The sequence below is a fragment of the Mobula birostris genome, chromosome 12 (genome assembly GCF_030028105.1).
Source record: "Mobula birostris isolate sMobBir1 chromosome 12, sMobBir1.hap1, whole genome shotgun sequence".
NCBI lineage: Eukaryota > Metazoa > Chordata > Chondrichthyes > Myliobatiformes > Myliobatidae > Mobula > Mobula birostris.
Window position 1 is genome coordinate 57,839,511 of NC_092381.1, and position 22,387 is coordinate 57,861,897.

The window sequence follows — 22,387 nt, forward strand, 5'->3', positions numbered from 1 at the left end:
GTGATCGCTCTAGGAGCCGCCAAAGACCTGCCGGGCTGAACAGTAAGAGGCCATGCCAGGAACCTCCAGCAGTATTCAACTAGCAATAAAACTGCCCCACAGGTCAGAGTAAAGAGGCTGCCTGTGAGGGCTGAGTGAGTGCTGCTGTGGGCTGAAGACACTTGCCCCATCTGATTACCTGTTTGAATGCTGGAAAGCAGTGCACAGTCAGCTAAAGAGAAGGGGACGCGGTACTTCCAAATGGAGGTTATGAGAGAGAGTTTGGGATTTTGGTGATCTATCAGGACAAGGAGCAGCTACTTCCAGTTTCCACCAATGGTCCACACTCACCATGCTGGACATTGGCCCTAGCTCTATGTCAAGTTGTCATGCCACTTACCCAACCCAATGTCTCCAGCTTTCACTAGCAGCCCCTCTACACCAGGCTAGAGAAAGATTAGTAAATTTGAGCCAGCCTCCTGCAAGAGCAGCACACAGCAGAAGGGAGGCAAAGGCTCACAACAAGGTTCCTGCCGATGTTTCCAGCACAGCAGTAGGGAATGCAGAGTTTTGTTGCACTTCCTTGGCACAGCTACAGGCAGGGCAGGTTCCTAGTACAAAAGCATAGTCAATAACACTTCTCTATGCAATGCTATAATGAGCTCTTTTGGTCCCTGTTCTGTTAGAATTCATGTTCTGGGAATACATCCTATACACTAGGCCAGTGGTTCTCAACATGGGCCATATGGACCCCAGGGCCTCACGCTTGTTTTCAAAGAGGCCACAAGTGGGAAAAAAAACTGGGTTCACAGGTGTTTCTGAATAAATAAGGAAGGAAGGAATAAAATAAATAAATAAATATGTCATTTGATTGGAACCCTGAATTAAATGGATGGAAAATATGCTAAATGATGTAAAAGAGGCAACAAAACAGCTCAGTCTGCGTATGTGTGAGTGAGTGAGTGTGTCTATCTATCTATCTGTCTGTGCGCAGCAAGTCAATCGTTATCTCTGCTCCTGTTTAATCATGCACAAATCACCGTTTGCACCCTGCTCCACATTCTCCCCAAACCACAAACTGCAGATTGGGTGGGGCTGTCTACAGTAAGGCCAGTCGGTGACTATGCAGCAGGAAGCTGATTCTGTTTGAACATGCAATGACCCGCGCGCGTGTGTTATAATACTTGCAAATCGTGACATAAAGGCTGCAGTTACTGCGGGGGGGGGGTGGAAATCAAACAGAAACAGTGAAACTGCAGAGGCAAGAACACCCACCCCTCCCCCCTCATAACCCTCTAGATGTTGTGAAAAGAGGTGATCTTCGATCATCTTTAACAAAGTTGCAACCAGATATTCAAAAACGCGCTAGTTTGCATCAGTCGCAAGAATTTACTAAGCACCCAAAGACATTATATGAAGTGTTTTTCCCATTGCTGGTTGGAAGAATATTTTATAAATATTACAAACCAAGTACCCTATTCAGAGCTTTGAAAGTTTTATTTTTCATACACACCTGTAACATTATATTTAACATATAACACCTATCACCCATTAAGTCATAAATATTAGAATACTTAGAGCAGTTGACCAAAAAGCCTTTAGCAACAGAGACTACGGAGGGTGGGGGCCACAGAGGTAAATGGAAGTTACAAGTGGGCCATGAGCAGAACAAAGCTGAGAACCAGTGCACCAGGTGATTCACCAGTACATTTGCCGAATCAGAAAAATATGTTCCTGCCGCCTAATAATCGTGGCACAGATACCGCTTGCACTGCATGTGATGTCTACATCATAGTCAGGTGTTTGGTTACAAGTTTTTTTTAGGGTACCACAGACTCGGCTGCAAACCAAGTTGAATTCAGTACCAAATTCTATATAAACATTTAAATGGCGTTTCAGAAATTGAGAGTTCTTCATTGAAATACTGCTGTTTGTCCATCTGGGCCATGCCATCTTTTCACAGCTGCCATCTAGCAGGATGTTTAGAAGTTGGAAGTCTCATGCCATTAGCTTCAAGAACAGCTACTTCTCTTCAACTCAAACATGAGGAATTCTGCAGATGCTGGAAATTCAAGCAACACACATCGAAGTTGCTGGTGAACGCAGCAGGCCAGGCAGCATCTCTAGGAAGACTAGTCCTGACGAAGGGTCTCGGCCTGAAACGTCGACTGTACCTCTTCCTAGAGATGCTGCCTGGCCTGCTGCGTTCACCAGCAACTTCGATGTGTGTTACTTCTCTTCAACTATTCATTTTCTTTAACCTGCTCAACCCTAATTATAACCTTGGTATAGCAACACCATGACTACTTTGCATTATAATGTAGTTCTTTTTGTTCTATTTGTGTTTTTTCTAAAATTCTTTTTAATTTATGCTTAATTTATGTTTTCCTTATGAATGTTGCGTCTCTACTGCTACGTGCCTGTGATGCTGCTGCATGTAAATTTTTCATTATTCTAGTGCATACCTGTACTTGTGCATACAATAAATTTGATTTTGACTTAAACTCACTTACCATTGTCCATGGATCTGATAAGAACTGCCACCAGCCTTCAGCTTTTGATACTTAAATCATGGATTGTTATGCACATGCAACACAAGACAACGGAAACCCACAACACTGACAAATTTTATAGGCTGATGTAGATGACAACTGTATTTAAATGTGACTTTTAAAAACATGTTGCTGTTACCATGTCTACTCCAAAATTTAATGTTTGAATTTCTTTAGTCTAGCGGCCACATAACCCAAGCTCCCACACTTGGTTTACCCAAATTTTATAAGTAGACATTTTGATTGCAACCTATAATCAAACTTGTTCTTGTTTACACACTTACAAGATTAATTGTCTTTTTTTAATCAGTTTGGAACTATTGCCTCAAACAATGGCTTCTCTTCACACTTGTGAGCAAACCAGGAGCTGGAGCAGAGACTGAAATTACAGTAGCACATCAGCAAAGCTGAGAATTTCTTGAGCAGTGCACGGGGTGCGGAGGCGGGGCGCAGGATAATTTAGACTCCTATCCTCCCATCAGTGGAGAAGGCACGATGAATGCTTTGTAGATGAGGACGACGAGGCAAATAGTGAAGGTATCCTCCAAGTCAATGTTACTCTCTAAAAGATTGTCCCTTTGAACACACTTGGGAATGATGGTTCCTCAGAGAAGTGCGGCCTGGGCTGGGAGTATGGTATCACAAGTGCATGAACTAAACAGAAGGGAAACACGAAGAGCGAAAGAACAGTAGTAACCAAGAGAACTAATTGTTAGAGAAATAGAAAGGAAGTGTTGCCTCTGATGGGTTGGTGTGAGAAGAACAACCCAAGCCCGAACATGGAAAAGACTAAGGAAATTATCATGAACTTCATGAAGGTACAGATGAAATATCCCCCTCTGCGAATACATTGCTCCTTCGTAGAGAGAGTTAAGTAAGCCAAGTTCCTTGGAGTTCACATCACGGATGGCCTCACCTGGTCCTTTGATATCCCCTCCCTGAACAAGAAGGCACAGCAGCAGCTTCACTTCCTAAGAAGATTGAGGAAGCAAGGCTCCCACCCCCGCCCCATCTTAACTGCGTTTTACGAGAGCACCAATGAGAGCTTCCTGCCAAGCTGCACTCCATCTGGTATGGGAGCAGTCGAGCATCGGATCAGAAGTCTCGACAGAGGACTGTGAGGACAGCCGAGAGGATCATAGGGGTCTTCCTACAATCTATTGGGGACGTTTATCAGGAGCACTGCATACACAGGGCCCTTAAGTATTATTCAGGATTCCACCCATCCATCCAGCATCCTCTTTGACTTTCTACCATCAGGCAGGAGACTCTGATGCATAAAAACAAAACCAGTCAGGATGAGAAACAGTTTCTTCCCCCAGGCTATTAGGCTTCTGAACTCCCAGCCGCATTGTATTTAGTGTCACTGGTTATTCTGTTCCGTACTTTACAATATTTAATATTAATGCACTTTAGTTTGTTACTTATGTGAGATTCATCGGTAGATTTTATCCTTACCTTCATAATTTATCATGTGTTATGTGTGTTACTATACACCCTAGTCTGGAGAAATGTTATCTGGTTTCTAGGTTTCTATATTCATCAATAAGCATGACTTGACAAGAATCTCCGTGGGTGTAGGCACAAATCCAAGAGAGGTATTTGTTATGGTGTCAAGGTCAAGAAATCACCGAACTTCTGCACAGCAGCATAAAATTAAGAGATAAACAGCTAGAAATCCTGATTTGGTTAGAACTACCAATGCAAGTATGGACAGTGATAAGGCCTTTAGATCTACAAGGCCTTCAGAAAAGCAAGGCATCAGTGGTAGTAATCACACTACTTCCAGTGCAGGTACCAACAGAAACTGAAAAAGACTAGGGCAGATGAATGCGTAGCTGAAGCGGCAGAGCAGACAGGAGAGCTTTAACTTTGAGACAATCTCACTCCAACTCCATCTGTGACCCCATATCAAACAGGTCACGCTTCAACTTTGCAATGCACCAGCACGGTTCATCCCTCCAATCAGCTTTGCCTTCACTCGCCTCTTCATTGTTTGCAATGATAATTTACTACAATTTACTTCAGAAAAGGTGTCGTTTTCCTCAAATGTCTCGCCTTTCGATGTACCAGTGAGCTGTCGCACGTATTTGGTAGCGCCATCTTACACTGGAAAAGGAGGTGTATATGTGACATGGGTAGCATAGTAATCATAGGAGACCTTAATGTATAGATAGACTGGTTGACTAAAACTTGCTGTAATAAGGTGGAAGATGAATTCTCATTACTACCACTGGGGAGGAGTACAGAAGCCAGAAGACTCAATAATTCAAAAACAGCTTCTTCCCCTCTGCTAACAGATTTCTGAATGGCTCATAAACACCATCTCATTTCTTCATTTGTTTTACATTATTTATTTTTGTATAATAATTTTCTATCTTGGTACCAAACTGCTGCTGGAAAATAATAAATTTCACGGCATTTAAGTCAGTGATAATTATCTCAGTCTGATTCTCAGATTAAGATGTTGAAGAACACTCCTTAAAAGTAAAAATACCACAGGGAGTCTGTTGACAGAAGAAAATAAATATGGTGTGAAATAAAATTGGATTAAAAGAGTTGTAGGCCTTTTTAAAACTCAAAGAAGGACCAAGAAATTAGAATTGATTTAATTAACTCACATACACCAAGATACAACGAACAGCTCATCTTGCACGCTGTTCACACAGATCAGGACATTACACAGGTCCTTTGAGGTCCAACAAGGTAACAATGAATAAAGTTCAACAGTTTAATTTGTTATCAACATTGGGGTATGAAAGAACCTGTTTCTGTGCTCCACTGTACCATGTGACATATATAGCATTCCAATAAACTTCTGAAACAAATTATCTCTACTGAATTTCAAATTTTTGTCTTGGAATCAATGTGGACGGTGTTTTCTATCATATTTAACTCTGCCAAGACTCTTCAGATTTTACAAGCACTAGCAAGTCAGCTATATATCATGAAGAAAAATTTTCATTCTCCCTTCCTAACTATAGTTTCCTTTCCCAATGAACCTCACCTGCAGATTAATTACTGCACAAACACTGAGCTCAAATTACATTTCAAATCCACTTCAAATCTTACAATCACAGAACATCAAGGTTAGACAGGCTACACAAGTCAACTCAAAATAAGTTAATTGTACTCTACATGTTTCAAGACTCCAAACAAATTGAATTTGTGAAGGTTATAGGGGTGAAATAATTAGATTAAATTCAATGTTAGAACTGAAGGTTAATGTGGTTGCTTGCTTTATGGAGGAGGACGAAACAGTTCCAAATGTTGGTTAATATTTAAGAATTATTTTACAACTCAGCTTTTCTAACACTTAATGCATAATCCAAAAAAAAACTAACATTGAACAAAACATCTCTTTGGATGGTGACTTGAAACCCCATTTCTTTGATCCAAAAAGCAACACTAAAGCAGTTTGTACTGAAAGACGGATAACATGCTTATATTTTTCAATTCCCACGAATACTGATGAGTGTACACCAAAATACTGTATTTGCCCTGTGATAGAAAACATCAATTGGCATGCTGACTTTAATTTATGAATCACAAATTTATAGTCAAATAAAAAATATTTTCTGGTTTGCAGGCCTAACACAAATGTTTTGGTCTATTCGTGGCAGTGCATTTATTTATTTATTTAGATTCAGCATGGAATAGACCCTCATGTCCTTTCAGCTACTTCTAACAACCCCAATATAACCCTAACCTAATCACAGGACAATTTACAATGACCAATTAACCTACCCGACGCATCCTCAGACTGTGAGGGGAAACTGGAGCACCTGGGGAAACCCATGCATTCCACGGGGAGGATGTACAGAGACTCCTTACTGCAGACACCGAGACTGAACTCTGAACTTCGACACCTTGAGCTGTAATGACATCACACTAACTGCTCTTGGTACAGTGGCATCCCATACGTGCCCCAGTTGAACTAGTTCAATAAACCAGCACTGTGTAATCCAGAAGTTCTTCATACTTCTTAAAAGTTCAAACAGAGCACGTGGTGGTATGACTGTAGGACCTGGTGCAAACACGGCAAATGGAAATTAGAGATAATAGTGAGATTTGTTGTTGTCCTATTTTGCACCTTGTGGCCCACTGGGTGACATTTTTGCCATTTTCGTATCATTTGACTATTTTTCACTAGGCCAAGTTGCTAGCTTGACGCTCAACCTTGCACGGATGGAATCAAGGAGCTGGCCAGATTCAAACTCTGGACCATTCGCCTCGAAGTCCTGTTCTGATGCCACTACACCACCGGCGGGCATTAGTGAGAATACACCAGCACACAGTGACACAAGTATAGAAAGACAGTCTTCTAACCAAAATGGATTTCAAAACATAGACCACATTAGTGAGCCACTGACACCCCAAAAAATGTTCACTTGAGTGAAAAAATGGAAAGTCAATTTATTTGCAATTCCAAACCATCAGATATTATAGAGAACCACAGATTTGAAATAAAGAGCTGGAAGCCAGAGAAGGCTGCCACTTTTCACTGAAGGACATGCCTCAGCACTGCAACATTGGCAGCTCTGTTTTGTATATTGAGTGCTGCATGATACATTTATACTTTAATTAATGAGAAAAGTAAAATGTAGTTATTAATCATATGGAATTTTACAAAAGAGCTGAGTCAGCTTGCAAATGTCACTATCAACAGGGTCACTGCATAAAACAATGCTAAAACACTACATTGTCTAATGCAAGATGTAAAAATAAATGTAGTTTATAGTCACTGAGCACTAGTGTAGGTTTGAATTGCAGAACAGAATCTATAAGCACAAATCGACACCAATCCAAATTGCAAAATGTTTTTAACTGCCAATAAAGGGCATATATCCTCAACATGCAAGTTTAATCGCAAAGTTGTGAATCAGAGTAATTGTGTGTTTCTTCATGGAAGGGAACCTTTCACAGTAGGAAACTATCTATTGCTGCTGATATGAATAGTGGAGAATTAGGTTATACAAGCAGTGGCAGAAAAAAGAACTATCTCAAGACAAAACTACAGCAAGGCATTGCAGTAGATTGCTTAATAATGCCTGAAATTAATTATCTATAAACTCAGCCAGGTGTCATTTTATTTCTAAATAGAATATGATCAAACCATATTCACATGAAAATATTGAAGAATTTGAGGTATATCTTGAGGAAAATATTGAAGAATTTGAGTTTCAGCCAGAGATTCATTCCACTGAGATACAGCACAGAGTGTCATAAGAAGTCATTCCTGTCTGTGGCCATCAAACTTTACAACTCCTCCCTTGGAGGGTCAGACACCCTGAGTCAATAGGCTGGTCCTGGATTTATTTCATAATTTACTGGCATAATTTACATATTACTATTTAACTATTATGGTTCTATTACTATTTATTATTTATAGAAACATAGAAAATAGGTGCAGGAGTAGGCCATTCGGCCCTTCAAGACTGCACCGCCATTTATTATGATCATGGCTGATCATCCAACTCAGAACCCCGCCCCAGCCTTCCCTCCATACCCCCTGATCCCCGTAGCCACAAGGGCCATATCTAACTCCCTCTTAAATATAGCCAATGAACTGGCCTCAACTGCTTCCTGTGGCAGAGAATTCCACAGATTCACCACTCTCTGAGTGAAGAAGTTTTTCCTAATCTCGGTCCTAAAAGGCTTCCCCTTTATCCTCAAACTGTGACCCCTTGTTCTGGACTTCCCCAACATCGGGAACAATCTTCCTGCATCTAGCCTGTCCAATCCCTTTAGGATTTTATACGTTTCAATCAGATCCCCCTTCAATCTTCTAAATTCCAACGAGTACAAGCCCAGTTCATCCAGTCTTTCTTCATATGAAAGTCCTGCCATCCCAGGAATCAATCTGGTGAACCTTATTTGTACTCCCTCTATGGCAAGGATGTCTTTCCTCAGATTAGGGGACCAAAACTGCACACAATACTCCAGGTGTGGTCTCACCAAGGCCTTGTACAACTGCAGTAGTACCTCCCTGCTCCTGTACTCAAATCCTCTCGCCAGCATACCATTTGCCTTTTTCACCGCCTGCTGTACCTGCATGCCCACTTTCAATGACTGGTGTATAATGACACCCAGGTCTCGTTGCACCTCCCCTTTTCCTAATCGGCCACCATTCAGATAATAATCTGTTTTCCTATTTTTGCTACCAAAGTGGATAACTTCACATTTATCCACATTAAATTGCATCTGCCATGAATTTGCCCACTCACCCAACCTATCCAAGTCACTCTGCATCCTCTTAGCATCCTCCTCACAGCTAACACTGCCACCCAGCTTCGTGTCATTCGCAAACTTGGAGATGCTGCATTTATGGTGCAACTGTAACGAAAATCAATTTCCCCAGGATCAATAAAGTATGACTATGACTATGACTAGACAAAGAGAGTTATAAATTAATTGTTCAAAAGTGATGGGTCGATAGATACTTTATTGATCCCAAAGGAAATTACAGTGTCACAGTAGCAATACAAGTGCACAGACATAAATATTAGAAGAGAAGTAGAAAGAATAAAAATAAGTTACCACTAACAGTCCAACAGAAGAGGGTAATCTCTTCCCCGGCTATAGATTAGCTCATTATAGAGCCTAATGGCTGAGGCACAGCCTTTAACAGCGCTCTCTGGAGCAGCACAGTTGTCTTAGTTTGTTACTAAAAGTGCTCCTCTGTTCAGCCAAGGTGGCATGTAGAGGATGAAAAACATTTTCCAGAATTGGCAGGATTTTCCGTAGATTCCTTTGTTCTACCACAGCCTCCAATGTGTCCAGATTGACTCTTGTAACAGAGGCAGCCTTTCTAATCAGTTTATTGAGCCTGTTGGCATCAGCCGTGTTGATGCCATTACCCTAGCACACCAACGCATGGAGACAACAGACTGGTAGAACATGTGAAGGAGAGACCTGCATACTCCAAAGGACCTCAGTCTCCACAGGAAATAGAGGCGACTCCGGCCCTTCCTGTACACAGCCTCTGTGTTGGCACTCCACTCAAGTCTGTCATCCAGGTTTCCCCCCGCAGATTCTTGTAGGTCCTCACCACATTCATGTCCTCACCATCAGTAGGAACGGAACAGTGCTTGGTCTTCCTAAAGCCCATCAATAGGTCAATAGGTACATTTAATGAGAAATGCATACAATATACATCCTGAAACTCTTTTTCTTTGCAAATGTCCACAAAAACAGAGGAGTGCCCCAAAGAATGAATGACAGTTAAATGTTAGAAACCCAAAGACCCCCCCCAGCTCCCCCCTCCCACACACAAACAGCAACAAGGCAACAACCCCCCTCCTCCCTAGCAAAAAAACATCAGCGCCCCCCCCACCAAGAACTCAAGCGTGCAACAAAGCATCAATAAAGACACAGACTTGCAGTATCCCAAAGACTACTCGTTCACCTGGTATTTGACATACCACAGACTCTCTCTCTCACTAATAAGGGAAAAAGAGGTGCCCCCGTTTCACTGCAAGAGGCAGACATAACAAAACAACTCGCCAATTTATGGTCTTAAAAGTCTGTTGCGTTGCTTTTTCCAAGCTCTGTGCCGCTGGGCACACAGCCACCAGCAAGCACGCAGCTTCAGATCTTCCTTGTTCTCCCGCGACGCATCAGTTGGCAATTCCTTTGATTTGCTGATGTTGAGCTGCAGATGATTCAGCTTGCACCATTTGACAAAGTCAAAAAACCAGGAACCTGTATTTATCTTTCCATCCTCCCTTTGTACACCTAACTTTTGCTGAGTCGTCAGAGAATTTCTGCAGATGACATAACTCAGTGCTGTACCTAAAGTCCAAGGTATACAAGGTGAACAGGAAGGGAGACAATACAGTTCCCCGTAGGGCCTCAGTGCTGCTTAGAGCTATGTCTGACCCACAGCTCTGAAGCCGCACAAACTATGGTCCACCAGTCAGGTAGTCCATTGTTCAGGATACAATGGAAGTGCCAACCTGTATTGAATGGAGCTTTCGCCCCAGCAAAGAGGTCAGTATGGTACTGAAGGCACTTGAGACATCAGAAACATGACCCACACAGTGCTGCCCTGCTTATTGGAATGGGAAGATGCTCTGCAGAGCAGGTAGATGACAGCACTGTCGAGCCCAGTGTGCTCCTAGTTGGCAAACTGCAGGGGATCAACGGCCGATCTGACCAGGGGTCGGAGGTGAGCCAGGACCAATCTTTCTACAGTCTTCATGATGTGTGCGGTCAGAGCCACTGGACGGTAGTCATTCAAGTCTTTCCGGTGGCCCTCCTTCGGTACAAAGACCACACAAGATGTTTTCCACATGGTCACGACCCTTGCTAGACTGAGACTCATATTGAAAATGCGCTGGAGTACTCCACATAACAGCTCAGCACACTCCTCCTGGACCTTGGGGTTTACATCATATGGTCCCAATGCTTTGCCATGTCTGAGTTTCCCCAGAGCCCTTCTCACCTACTCAGTAGTGAAGAGGAGTCCACGATGACTGGGGAGTTGCTGGGAGGTAGGGGCTGGGAGAGGTGAAGATCAGCTGGTACGTGGAGGTGTGGATGGTAGATGCAGGGCAAGGAAAAGATGTAGACAGTGGTAGCCTGTGTTAAAATCCACCTGATGAAGTGGGGGGGGCAGGAGGGGAGGAGGGAGGAGGGAGGAAGGGAGGAAGGGAGGAAGGGAGGAAGGGAGGAAGGGAGGAAATAGTGCTGAGGGAGCACTGGGTGCCTCAGCACCTGGACTGGTACTGTTGAGTGAGTGAGGGCTTTTCCTTTTGCAGTGAAGAAGGATGGGAGGCAATTTGATAGAGGTGTATAAGATGATGAGAGGCATAAACAGAAAGGACGACAATGTCTTTTTCCCTAGGGGACAATGACCAGTACAAGAGAACATGTTTTTAAGGCGATTGGGGGGAAAATATAAAAGGGATTTTACACAGAGGTATTGCTTTTTAAAATACGGCATGATAAGTACATGACACCGCTGGGGATGGTGGTTGAGGCAGATACATTAAGGAATTTAAGAGACTCTTAGATGGGCACATGGATGAATGATAAATGGAGGGCTATGTGGAAAGGAAAGGCTAGATTGATCTTACAGTAAAATGTCAGCAAAGCATCGTGGGCCTGTACTATACTGTTCTGTTCTACGTACTGTGAAATGTAAAGTATAGAGATAAATTATGGCAGGACACAAGAAGGTTGGTGATATGGCCAGATGCATTATAAATGGTCTATTGCAAAGAAATGTGAAATAAATGAAGAATGTGAGCAGAGAATATAAAATTAAAAATATTGTCCAAAAAGGATGCAGAAGCAGAGGTATCCGAGAGTAAGTGTGCACATATCATTGAAAACATCAGGGCAGGTGAAGAAATAGTTAATAAGTGTAGACAGTTCTGGCCTTTACCAAAGAGATGGACTACAGAGACATACAGCACGAAAAAGGCCCTTCGGCCCAAAATTATCCGTGCCAACCAAGATGCCTATTTAAGCTAATCCCATTTTCCAGCCCTTGGCCCATATCCTTCTAAATTTATCATCCATATACCTGTCCAATGTATCTAATGGATGCCTCAACCACCTCCTCTCACATCTGGCTCCATATATCTACTATGCAGTGTAAAACAAGTTGTCCCTCGAGTTCTTATCTGTAACCTTTCACCTGTAACCTTAAAACTATATCCACCAGTTGTCAATTCCCCAACCCTGGAAAATAGATCACTCGCCTATCTATGCCCCTTGTGATTTTAATCACCCCTCTGTCTCCTGCTTCCAAGGGGTAAATGCCCAATCTGTCTGACCTCTCCCTCATGTCAGTCTCTCAAGTCCCGGTAATATCCTTGCAAATCTTTTTTGCAGTCTTTCCAGTTTAATCACATTTTTTCCTAAAACAGGGTGACCAAAACTGAAGACAATACTCCAATATAAAAGCAGGGAAGTCATGATGAATCTTTATAACACACTGGTTTGTCCTTGACTCGAGGTCTTGTTCACTACATTATAGAAAGATGCAAGGTAGCAGTGGGGATTCAGGGAAAAAAATCATGGAAGTGATTGTTGGGAAGTAGGGTTACTGTTACACAAATAAGATTTCAAAGGCAGTAAAAGTATTCTTTTAAAGCAAATGAAGGGGGATTTGATAAGAGCTTCTGAAACAAAGAGGGGTCCAAATAAATTAGATTTGGGAGATTATTCCTTTAAGTGGATAGAAGAGGTCAAGGATTTGAGATCATAGGTATAAAATAAAGGGGAGATGATTAACAGTTGCACAAGAACAGAGCATATTGGAACACTATTTGAAGACATTGTGGTAGCAGGATCCATTGTGGCCTTCAAAAGCGAAACACTTAGATATACTCAATCAGCAGCAATCAATCAACCATCGTAAGTATGAGAAGAAACAGCTCTCACAGGCTCACCAAGTGAATACGCAAGGCATCGATTCATGGCAGTTTGGTTTTTTGAGAAGTGTCCAACCAGCAGTAAGGATTGATTGGCAAGAACAAATTAAAATAAGCCGGGGGCAAGCAGAGCGACCCATGGTTGGAGCAGACAGTGCTAGAGTGGGGATTTTCAGATTTTAGCTCTTTGAGACTAGAGCGAGGAGAGGCTTAAGGAAGGGGCGGGGCAATAAAGCTGCAGGCTGATTTTTTTTCCAGTTTATTTATTGTTTCCTTCTTTATATTTGCATCATTAGAACAGTAGGAAAGCCAGGCAGGATAGTTCAATGCTCCTCTTGCAAAATGTGGGAAAACATAGAGACCTCCAGTGTCCATGACTACTTCACCTGCAAGAAGTGCATCCAGCTGCAGCTTCTAATGCTCTGTGTTAGGGAGATGGAGCTGGAACTGGATAAATTCCGGATCACTCCGGATGTTGAGGGGGTGATAGATAGAACGTAGTTACACCAAAGGTGCAGGACACAGGATAATGGGTGGCAGTCAGGGAGGGGAAAGGGTTAAACAGCCAGTGTGGAGTACCCCTGTGACCATCCCCCTTAACAACAGGTAGACCACTTTGGATACTGCAGAGGAAAGTCACAGCAGTCAGGTCTCTGGCACTGAATCTGGCTCTGTGACTCAGAAAGAAACGGGGGAGAAGAGGGGAGCTCTGGTGATAAGGGAACAGAAAGGAGATTCTGTGGCTGAGAACAAGATTCCTGGATGGTACCTTGCCTCCTGGTTCGGGACATCTCGGATTGAGTTCTCTGTGTTCTTAAGTGGGAGGGTGAACAGACAGGGGTTGTGGTCCATGTAGGTACAAATGACATGAGTAGGAAGAGTGACGAGGTTCTGCATAGGGAGTTCAGGGAGTTAAAATGAAAGGACAGAACCTCCAGGGTTGTGATCTCAGTATTGCCACCCCTGCCGCATGCTAGTGAGGCTAGAAATAGGAAGATCATACAGTTTAACATGTGTCTAAGAAGTTGGTGCAGGAGGGAGGGTGTCAGATTTTTGGATCATTGGGTTCTCCTCCACAAGACAGTGGGACTTGTGCAGAAGGGACAGTTTGCAGCTGAACTGGAGGGAGTCTTGTATCCTCGTGGGAAGGTTTGCTAGTGCTGCACGGGTAAGGGGTGGGAGGTTAAACTAGACTTGTAGGGAGATGGGAAGCAGAGTGCCAGAACAGATAGTGGAGAGGTTGTGGAGACATGTTGATAAGACCTCAGACAAAGTGAGGAATGTAAAGGTTCAGCACGGTGCAACTAATGTCCCGAGTTGTGTATATTTCAATGCAAGAAGTATCATAGGAAAGGCGAATGAGCTCAGGGCATGGAACAACACATGGAATTATTATTTTATAGCTATTAGTGACACTTGGTTGCAGGAGGGGCAGGACTGCCAGCTCAAAATTCTGGAATTCCGTGACAAGGCAGGAAGGATTAAAGGAGAAGGGGCGGTATTACTTACTGCAGTGTTCAGTCAAGACAGATTAGATTAATTCATCTCATGACACATTATAGGTGGATTGAGGAATAAGAAAGGTATGACAAACCAGCAATCCGCGGGATTTAGAAGAACACATTTGTAGAGAGATCGCAGATGATTACGAAAAAAACACAAGGTTGCTATTGAAAGTGATTTTAACTTCCTATATATTGACTGGGACTCCCATACTACAAAAGGGCTAGATGGGATAAAGTTTGTCAAATGTATTCGGGAAAGATTCCTTAAACAGTACATACAAGTTCCAATGAGAGAGTTTCAATACTTGACCTCCTATTAGGGAACGAGACAGGGCAGGTGACCGAAGATTGTGTTGTGGAACACTTTGCATCTAATGATCAAAATGCCATTAGTTTCAAAGTAAAAATGGAAAAAGATCAGTCTGGTCCATGGGTTCAGATTCTAAATTTTGATGGTATCAGAAAGGAGATGCCAAGTGGGGATTGCGATAGATTGTTTTCTGGCAAAGGTGCACCTGATTAATGGGAGGCTTTCAAAAATGAAATTTTGAGAGTTCAAAGCATTTATGTGCCTGTCAGAATAAAAGGTAACAATAACAGATTTAGGGAACCTTGGTTTTTAAGAGATATTGAGGCCCTGGATAAAAACAAAAGTGCCACAAAGCTGGTATGGACAGGTAGGTACAAATGAGATACTTATGAAATATAGGAAATGCAAAAGAACACAAGAAAGAAATCAGGAGGGCTAAAACAAGGCATGATTGCTCTAGCAGACAAGGTGAAGGGGAATCCCAAGGGATTCTACAGATTCTTTGTCGGGAAGAAGGAAGAAAAAGAAACTAGTAAAGTTGTTTGCACCGTTAATGATAAACAGAGAGTAAGAGATGGAAAATTTCTTAAATGTATTTATTTTAATGCTAGGAGCATTATAAGAAAGGTGGATGAGCTTAAAGCATAGATTGATACCTGGAAGTATGATGTGGTAGCTATTAGTGAAACATGGTTACAGGAGGGTTGTGATTGGCAACTAAATATTCCTGGATTTAATTGCTTCAGGTGTGATAGAATCGGAGGGACAAGAGGGGGAGGTGTTGCATTGCTCGTCAGAGAAAATATTACTGCGGTGCTCTGGCAGGATAGATTAGAGGGCACATCTAGGGAGGCTATTTGGGTGGAATTGAGGAATGGGAAATGTGTAGTAACACTTATAGGGGTGTATTATAGACCACGAAATGGGGAGCAAGAGTTGGAGGAGCAAATTTGAACGGAGATAGCAGATATTTGTAGTAAGCACAAGGTTGTAATTGTGGGAGATTTTAATTTTCCTCACATAGACTGGGAAGCCCATACTGTAAAAGGGCTGGATGGTTTGGAGTTTGTAAAATGTGTGCAGGATAGTTTTTTGCAGCAATACATAGAGGTACCAACTAGAGAAGGGGTAGTGTTGGATCTCCTGTTAAGGAATGAGGTAAGTCAGGTGACAGAGGTTGTGTTGGGGAGCACTTTGGGTCCAGTGATCACAATGCCATTAGTTTCAATATAATTATGGAGAAGGATAGGTCTGGACCCAGGGTTGAGATTTTTGATTGGAGAAAGGCTAACTTTGAGGAGATGCGAAAGGATTTAGAAAGAGTGGATTGGGACAATTTGTTTTATGGGAAGAATGTAATGGAGAAATGGAGGTCATTTAAAGGAGAAATTTTGAGAGTACAGAATCTTTACGTTTTTGTTAGGTTGAAAGGAAAGGTTAAAAGTTTGAGAGAGCCATGGTTTTCAAGGGATATTGGAAACGGTTCAAAAAAAGAGATATCTACAATAAATATAGGCAGCATGGAGTAAATGAGGTGCTCGAGGAATATAAAGAATGTAAAAAAAATCTTAAGGAATTAGAAAAGCTAAAAGAAGATATGAGGTTGCTTTGGCAAGTGAGGTTAAAATAAATCCCCAGGGTTTCTACCATTATATTAATAGCAAAAGGATAGTGAGGGATAAAATTGGTCCCTTAGAGAATCAGAGTGGACAGCTATGTGTGGAGCCAAAAGAGATGGGGGAAGATTCAAAACAATTTCTTTTCTTCAGTATTCACTAAGGAGAAGGATATTGAATTGTGTAAGATAAGGGAAACAGGTAGGGAAGTTATGGAAACTATGATGATTAAAGAAGAGGAAGTACTGGAGCTTTTAAGGAATATAAAAGTGGATAAGTCTCCGGGTCCTGACAGGATATTCCCTAAGACCTTGAGGGAAATTAGTGTGGAAATAGCAGGGGCTTTGACAGAAATATTTCAAATGTCATTGGAGACGGGGATGGTGCTGGAGGATTGGTGTATTGCTCATGTTGTTCCATTGTTTAAAAAGGATTCTAAGAGTAAATCTAACAATTATCAGTCTGTGAGTTTGACGTCAGTGGTGGGTAAATTGATGGAAAGTATTCTTAGAGATGGTATATATAATTATCTCGATAGACAGGGTCTGTTTAGGAACAGTCATCATGGATTTGTGTGTGGAAGGTCATGTTTGACAAATCTTACTGAAATTTTTGAAGAGGTTACTAGGAAAGTTGGTGAGAGTAAAGCGGTGGATGTTGTCGATATGGACTTCAGTAAGGTCTTTGACAAGGTCCCACACGGAAGGTTAGTTAGGAAGGTTCAATCGTTAGGTATTAATATTGAAGTAGTAAAATCGATTCAGCAGTGGCTGGATGGGAGACGCCAGAGAGTAGTGGAGGATAACTGTTTGTCAGATTGGAGGCCAGTGTCTAGTGGTGTGCCTCAGGGATCTGTACTGGGTCCAATGTTGTTTGTCATATATATTAATGATCTGGATGAAGGGGTGGTAAATTGGATGAGTAAGTAAGCAGATGATACCAAGATAGGTGGAGTTGTGGATAATGAAGCAGGTTTTCAAAGCTTGCAGAGAGATTTAGGCCAGTTAGAAGAGTGGGCTGAAAGATGGCAGATGGAGTTTAATGCTGAAAAATGTGAGGTGCTACATTTTGGTAGGGCTAATCAAAATAGGACATACATGGTAAATGGTAGGGCATTGAAGAATGCAGTAGAACAGAGGGATCTAGGAATAAAGGTGCATAGTTCCCTGAAGGTGGAATCTCATGTGGATAGGGTGGTGAAGAAAGCTTTTGGTATGCTGGCCTTTATAAATCAGACCATTGAGTATAGGAGTTGGAATGTAATGTTGAAATTGTACAAGGCATTGGTGAGGCCAAATTTGGAGTATTGTTTACAGTATTGGTCACCGAATTATAGGAAAGATATCAACAAAACAGAGAGAGTAGAGAGAAGATTTACTAGACTGTTACCTAGGTTTCATCACCTAAGTTGCAGAGAAAGGTTGAACAAGTTGGGTCTCTATTCTTTGGAACCTAAAAAGTTGAGGGGGGACTTGATAGAGGTATTTAAAATTATGAGGGGGATAGATAGAGTTGACGTGGACAGGTTTTTTCCATTGAGAGTGGGGGAGATTCAAACTAGAGGACGTGAGTTGAGAGCTAAAGGGCAAAAGTTTAGGGGTAACATGACAGGGAATTTCTTTACTCAGAGAGTGGTAGCTGTGTGGAACGAACTTCCAGCGAAAGTGGTTGAGGCAGGTTCGATGTTGTCGTTTGAAGTTAAATTGGACAGCTATATGGACAGGAAAGGAATGGAGGGTTATGGGCTGGGTGCAGGTCGGTGGGACTAGGTGAGAGTAAGAGTTCGGCACGGACTAGAAGGGCCGAGATGGCTTGTTTCCGTGCTGTAATTGTTATATGATTATATATTAAGAGCAAAAGGATTGCAAGGAACAAGACTGGTCCTCTGGAAGATCAGAATGGTAATCTAAGTGTGGAGCCACAACAGATGGTAGAGATCATAAATGGATTTACTGCATCTGTATTACTCAGGGAAACAGACACAAAGTCTATACAAGTGAGGCAAACAGCAGCAAGGACATAGACCACAGACATAGCAACAAAGGGATCTGGGAATACAGATTCATAATTCATTGGAAATGGTGGAACAGGTAGATAGGGTCGTAAAGAAAGTTTTTGGCACATTGACCTTCATAAATCAAAGTACTGAATACAGGAGATGGGATGTTGGTGAGGCCTAATTTGGAGCATCGTGTGCAGTTTTGGTCACCTACCTACAGGAAACATGTAAACAAGGTTGAAAGAGTGCAGAGAAAATTTACAAGGATGTTATCGGGACTGGAGGACCCGAGTTTAAGGAAAGATTGAACAGTTCGGACTTTATTCCTTGGAACTTAGAAAATTGAGGGAAGATTTTCAAAAAAGAGATGGATAGAGCTCTTAAAGATAGCGGAATCAAAGGTTGTGGGGATAAGGCAGGAACTGAATACTGATAGTGGATGATCAGCCATGATCACAGTGAATGGCGGTGGTGACTCCAAGAGCCAAATGGCCTACTCCTGCACCTACTGTCTATTGTCTATTGATTTGATAGAGGTATACAAAATTATGAATAGTACAGATAAGAGAAATGAAAGCAGGCTTTTTCCGCTAGAGATCACGGATCACGGAAAGTGAAAGGTGAAAAGTTTATGGGGAACATGAAAGGAAACTTCTTCACTCAGAGTGTGGGGAGAGTGTAGAATGAGCTACTAGCACAAGTGGTGCATGCAGGCTTGATTTCAGTGTTTAAGATAAGTTTGGATAGGTACATGGATTGTAGGGGTATGGAGGACTATGGTCTGTGCGTAGGTCGAGGGGAGTAGGCAGTTTAAATAGAAGGCACGGCCTAGATGGGCCGAATGGCCTGCTTCTGTGCTGTATTTTTCTATGATTCTATACAATGACGAATGGGCCCGGGTGCAGTTAGTGAGTTAATTTAGTGGACAAGCAGGTATAGACACAGCTAGTTGAATTTCCTTCGTTTCTTACCGACAACATTTTGTCTTTGCAATCAACGTGTACTAAGCGCTGCAAGTACTAGAATAAAAGATTAATATAAAACTCAGAATATTAATCTCGATTTTATGCAAGAACACTTCCAAAAGCGGAGTTCCTAATTCTCAGTCACGCAAATCAATCTTACATTATGATTTTCAGAGCCAAAATCATTTCTCCGTAGCGTACTGATCGGTCTCATTCATTATTCTCTTTGTGCTTATCTTTCCGAAATGTCGATAACTTCTAAAAACATGACTAAATTTAGCATTGTGGCTTTACATACAAAGGGTACTTTATGCAAAATTTCCAGTTCCTCTGGTTGGTAAGTTACTGGTGCCTTATATCCATGCACAAGACAATATTAGTAGCATTCTTAGAGAAGTTTAAATGGCATCCTAATTTTACTTCTGACGACGATATATTGCAAGGGCCGCGTGCACATCGGACAAATCAACACATTGGGCCTTCCTTCTCCCTCCCTTTACTGTTATTAACAGCGGAAACAGAACTTGCCACTCACTGCATGTTTCCCAGGGCCAGCCTGCTTAAACGTGGTTGACATGGAAATTAGAGGCACTACTGCCATTGACTTCCACTGTTCGGGATCCTGCCCCGCATGAAGAGCCTGGGTGGAAAAATGTTCAAAAGGAGGCTGAAAGCCGCTCAAAAGGTCGTTTTCTTTATCCCCTGTAGACATTATCGGTTCTCCTTTCCAGTCAATAACCTACTGCAACACTAAACACCAAAAGAATTCGCCTTCCGCCGGAACACAAAAAATGAGGACGACGATATATGAACGACGGGCGGCTGCGTGACCTACTCGCGTCACAAAATTTGTCCTCCGTAACCTGTAAAATGTTGCTTACTGACCCAGCTTCCTTCAGTGTGGTCCCATTCGCTGAAAACAATACAATAAACTCGCAGCTGAACAAAACAGAGGCAGTTTAATAACATTAAACAATAATAGACTGAATATTGTGTTCAGTAGGTGGTCAAATATTATATTATCCAGCTACTTTCCATAGGTTTTTGTACATTATTTGCGATTCCAACCCCGTATGCAGGAACATACGGGGGATGAATGTACGAATTATTTCACACTGAAAATCAACCCTGCCTGGAAATTCCTAAACGCAACCTAATGCAACAAATTGTGCAATCAAAAGTCATCTCAACCCTGAGAACAGTACTGCAGTCATTTCTGGGCATCTGAGCTTCTGACGGGAAATTCAATCCCTGACGGTCTGGGGGAACATGTGTTTGCATGATCGCCACTATTCTAGCGTAGAATTCAGCCAAGTAATGTCAGCAATCATGCAAGACCGATCATTTGCTTCTACCTCGACTTCACATCGTTATTTTAAATTTTAGAATGTTTTTATTTAACTACGAATCCTCCAGCTTCTGTCAACATTGCTTATTCTGAAACTGCTCTGTTTAAAAGGCCGACACCTAAACTATTCTGTTCTCACTAAGATCTATGCCTTCTTGCAATTTCAAACATAGTCTCATATACTGCATGTGCCAGGGCTGTTTTTCCAATGGCGTCAAAGGAACTGTCATACTCAGCTTCTTAGTTTCCGATTAATTCCAGGTTACTGGCACTAATCTCTTCCAAATGTCATAGTTCGCTGCTCATTAGCACCACCTTTGTCCAGACTCAAGCAAAGAGCAGTTTATTCTGGAAAAGAGTACAGTTGATATTTCAGGCAGAGACCTGACCACTCTTTTCCATAGATGCTGCCTGAGTTCATCCATCATTTTGTGTGTGTTGCTCGGATTTCCAGCATCTGCAGATTTTCTCTTGATTGTGAGCAGTTTATTCTGTTTTCCTTCGAGCTCAGTGACAAGCAGAAGGGGCCTGGGGAACTCATTACTACAGATCAGGAAGAAATTGCAATGGACAAAGCAGGTAGCTATCCAAAAGGCAAAGGAAATAGTGACAGCAGACATTACCAACCACATCACCACACATTGTTCGGGATGCCAACATGTCCAGAAGAAAGGTGTCCCAGAGTCAACTCCTGCAGCCACCTCAGAGGAGGCCCCAGAACCTGAGATTGTTTCACAGCCACAAGTCTCACCAGCCAGGCAGATTGACCTCCATTGTCAGAAGAGACGTTATCCCACAAGACTAAGGAGTTCTCTGCAGCAATTAAATCTTTAGACCTGAATGGGACAATCTAAAATTTACTATGCTGTGGATGTCTGTATAATAGTTGTATTATGTAGTATATATGCTTGCCCATGTAAGTTGAGATGCATTCTATATTGATTCTGGAGTATATAGCGAAGCAGAGAGGAGTGTAGTGTATTTAATATTTCAGTTGTTGGTGTTTCGTATGGCAGGTGTTTTTCCCTTCACACTTCTGATGAAGTTGAACAGGGCACGACTGCGCAAGCGCGTGTTAGTCAGACCGTGAGGCAGCAAGAGTGTTTAAAAGAGAGAAGTTTGTGGAAGTTGATCATTTCTTCAGCAGTTGAACAGGGCACGACTGCGCAAGTGCGTGTAAGTCAGACTGTGAGGCAGCGGGAGTGTTTAAAAGAGAGAAGATTAACGGAGTGGGCAAGGTTGTAGCGGTCGAAGGAGTAGAGGGAGGCAGAGTAGGAAGGCTTTGGCTCCTGAGGCTTCAGCGACCAGAGGCTGAGGAAGAGCTTCATTCCAAGTGAGGTAAGGCCGGGTAAATTCCTTTAATAAATCTAATTACCTTAAGAGTAGGTAATGGAGGCAGCAGTTAAGGCAGTTGAGTGCTCCGTATGCAGTATGTGGGAAGACAGGGCGAGCACAATTGTCCCTGATGACTACACCTGCAAAAGGTGCATCCAGCTGCAGCTCCTGACAAACCGAGTTGGGGAACTGGAGCTGGAGCTGGATGAACTTCAAATCATTCTGGAAGCAGAGGCAGAAATAAACAGGAGTTACAGGGAGATAGTCACCCCTAAGAGTCAGGAGACAAGTAGCTGGGTGACTGTCAGGAGAGGGAAGGGGAATAGACAAAATGAGCAGAGCACCCCTGTGGCCGTTCCCACCAATAATAAGTACCTCGTTTTGGATACTGTT

The 22,387-nt window shown here is 42.3% G+C and overlaps 1 protein-coding gene across 1 annotated transcript in view; it reads right to left on the reverse strand.

Annotated features, from left to right (window-relative positions):
* The window catches only part of LOC140205940 (cystathionine gamma-lyase-like), a 53,456-nt gene extending 33,315 nt beyond the window's left edge, over positions 1–20,141 (reverse strand). The window contains exon 1 of the mRNA XM_072273835.1: positions 19,847–20,141. Within this exon, the coding sequence (XP_072129936.1) occupies positions 19,847–20,023 (177 nt within the window). The 5' untranslated portion in view covers positions 20,024–20,141. The remainder of the gene's footprint in view (positions 1–19,846) is intronic.
* Positions 20,142–22,387: the final 2,246 nt, after the last annotated feature.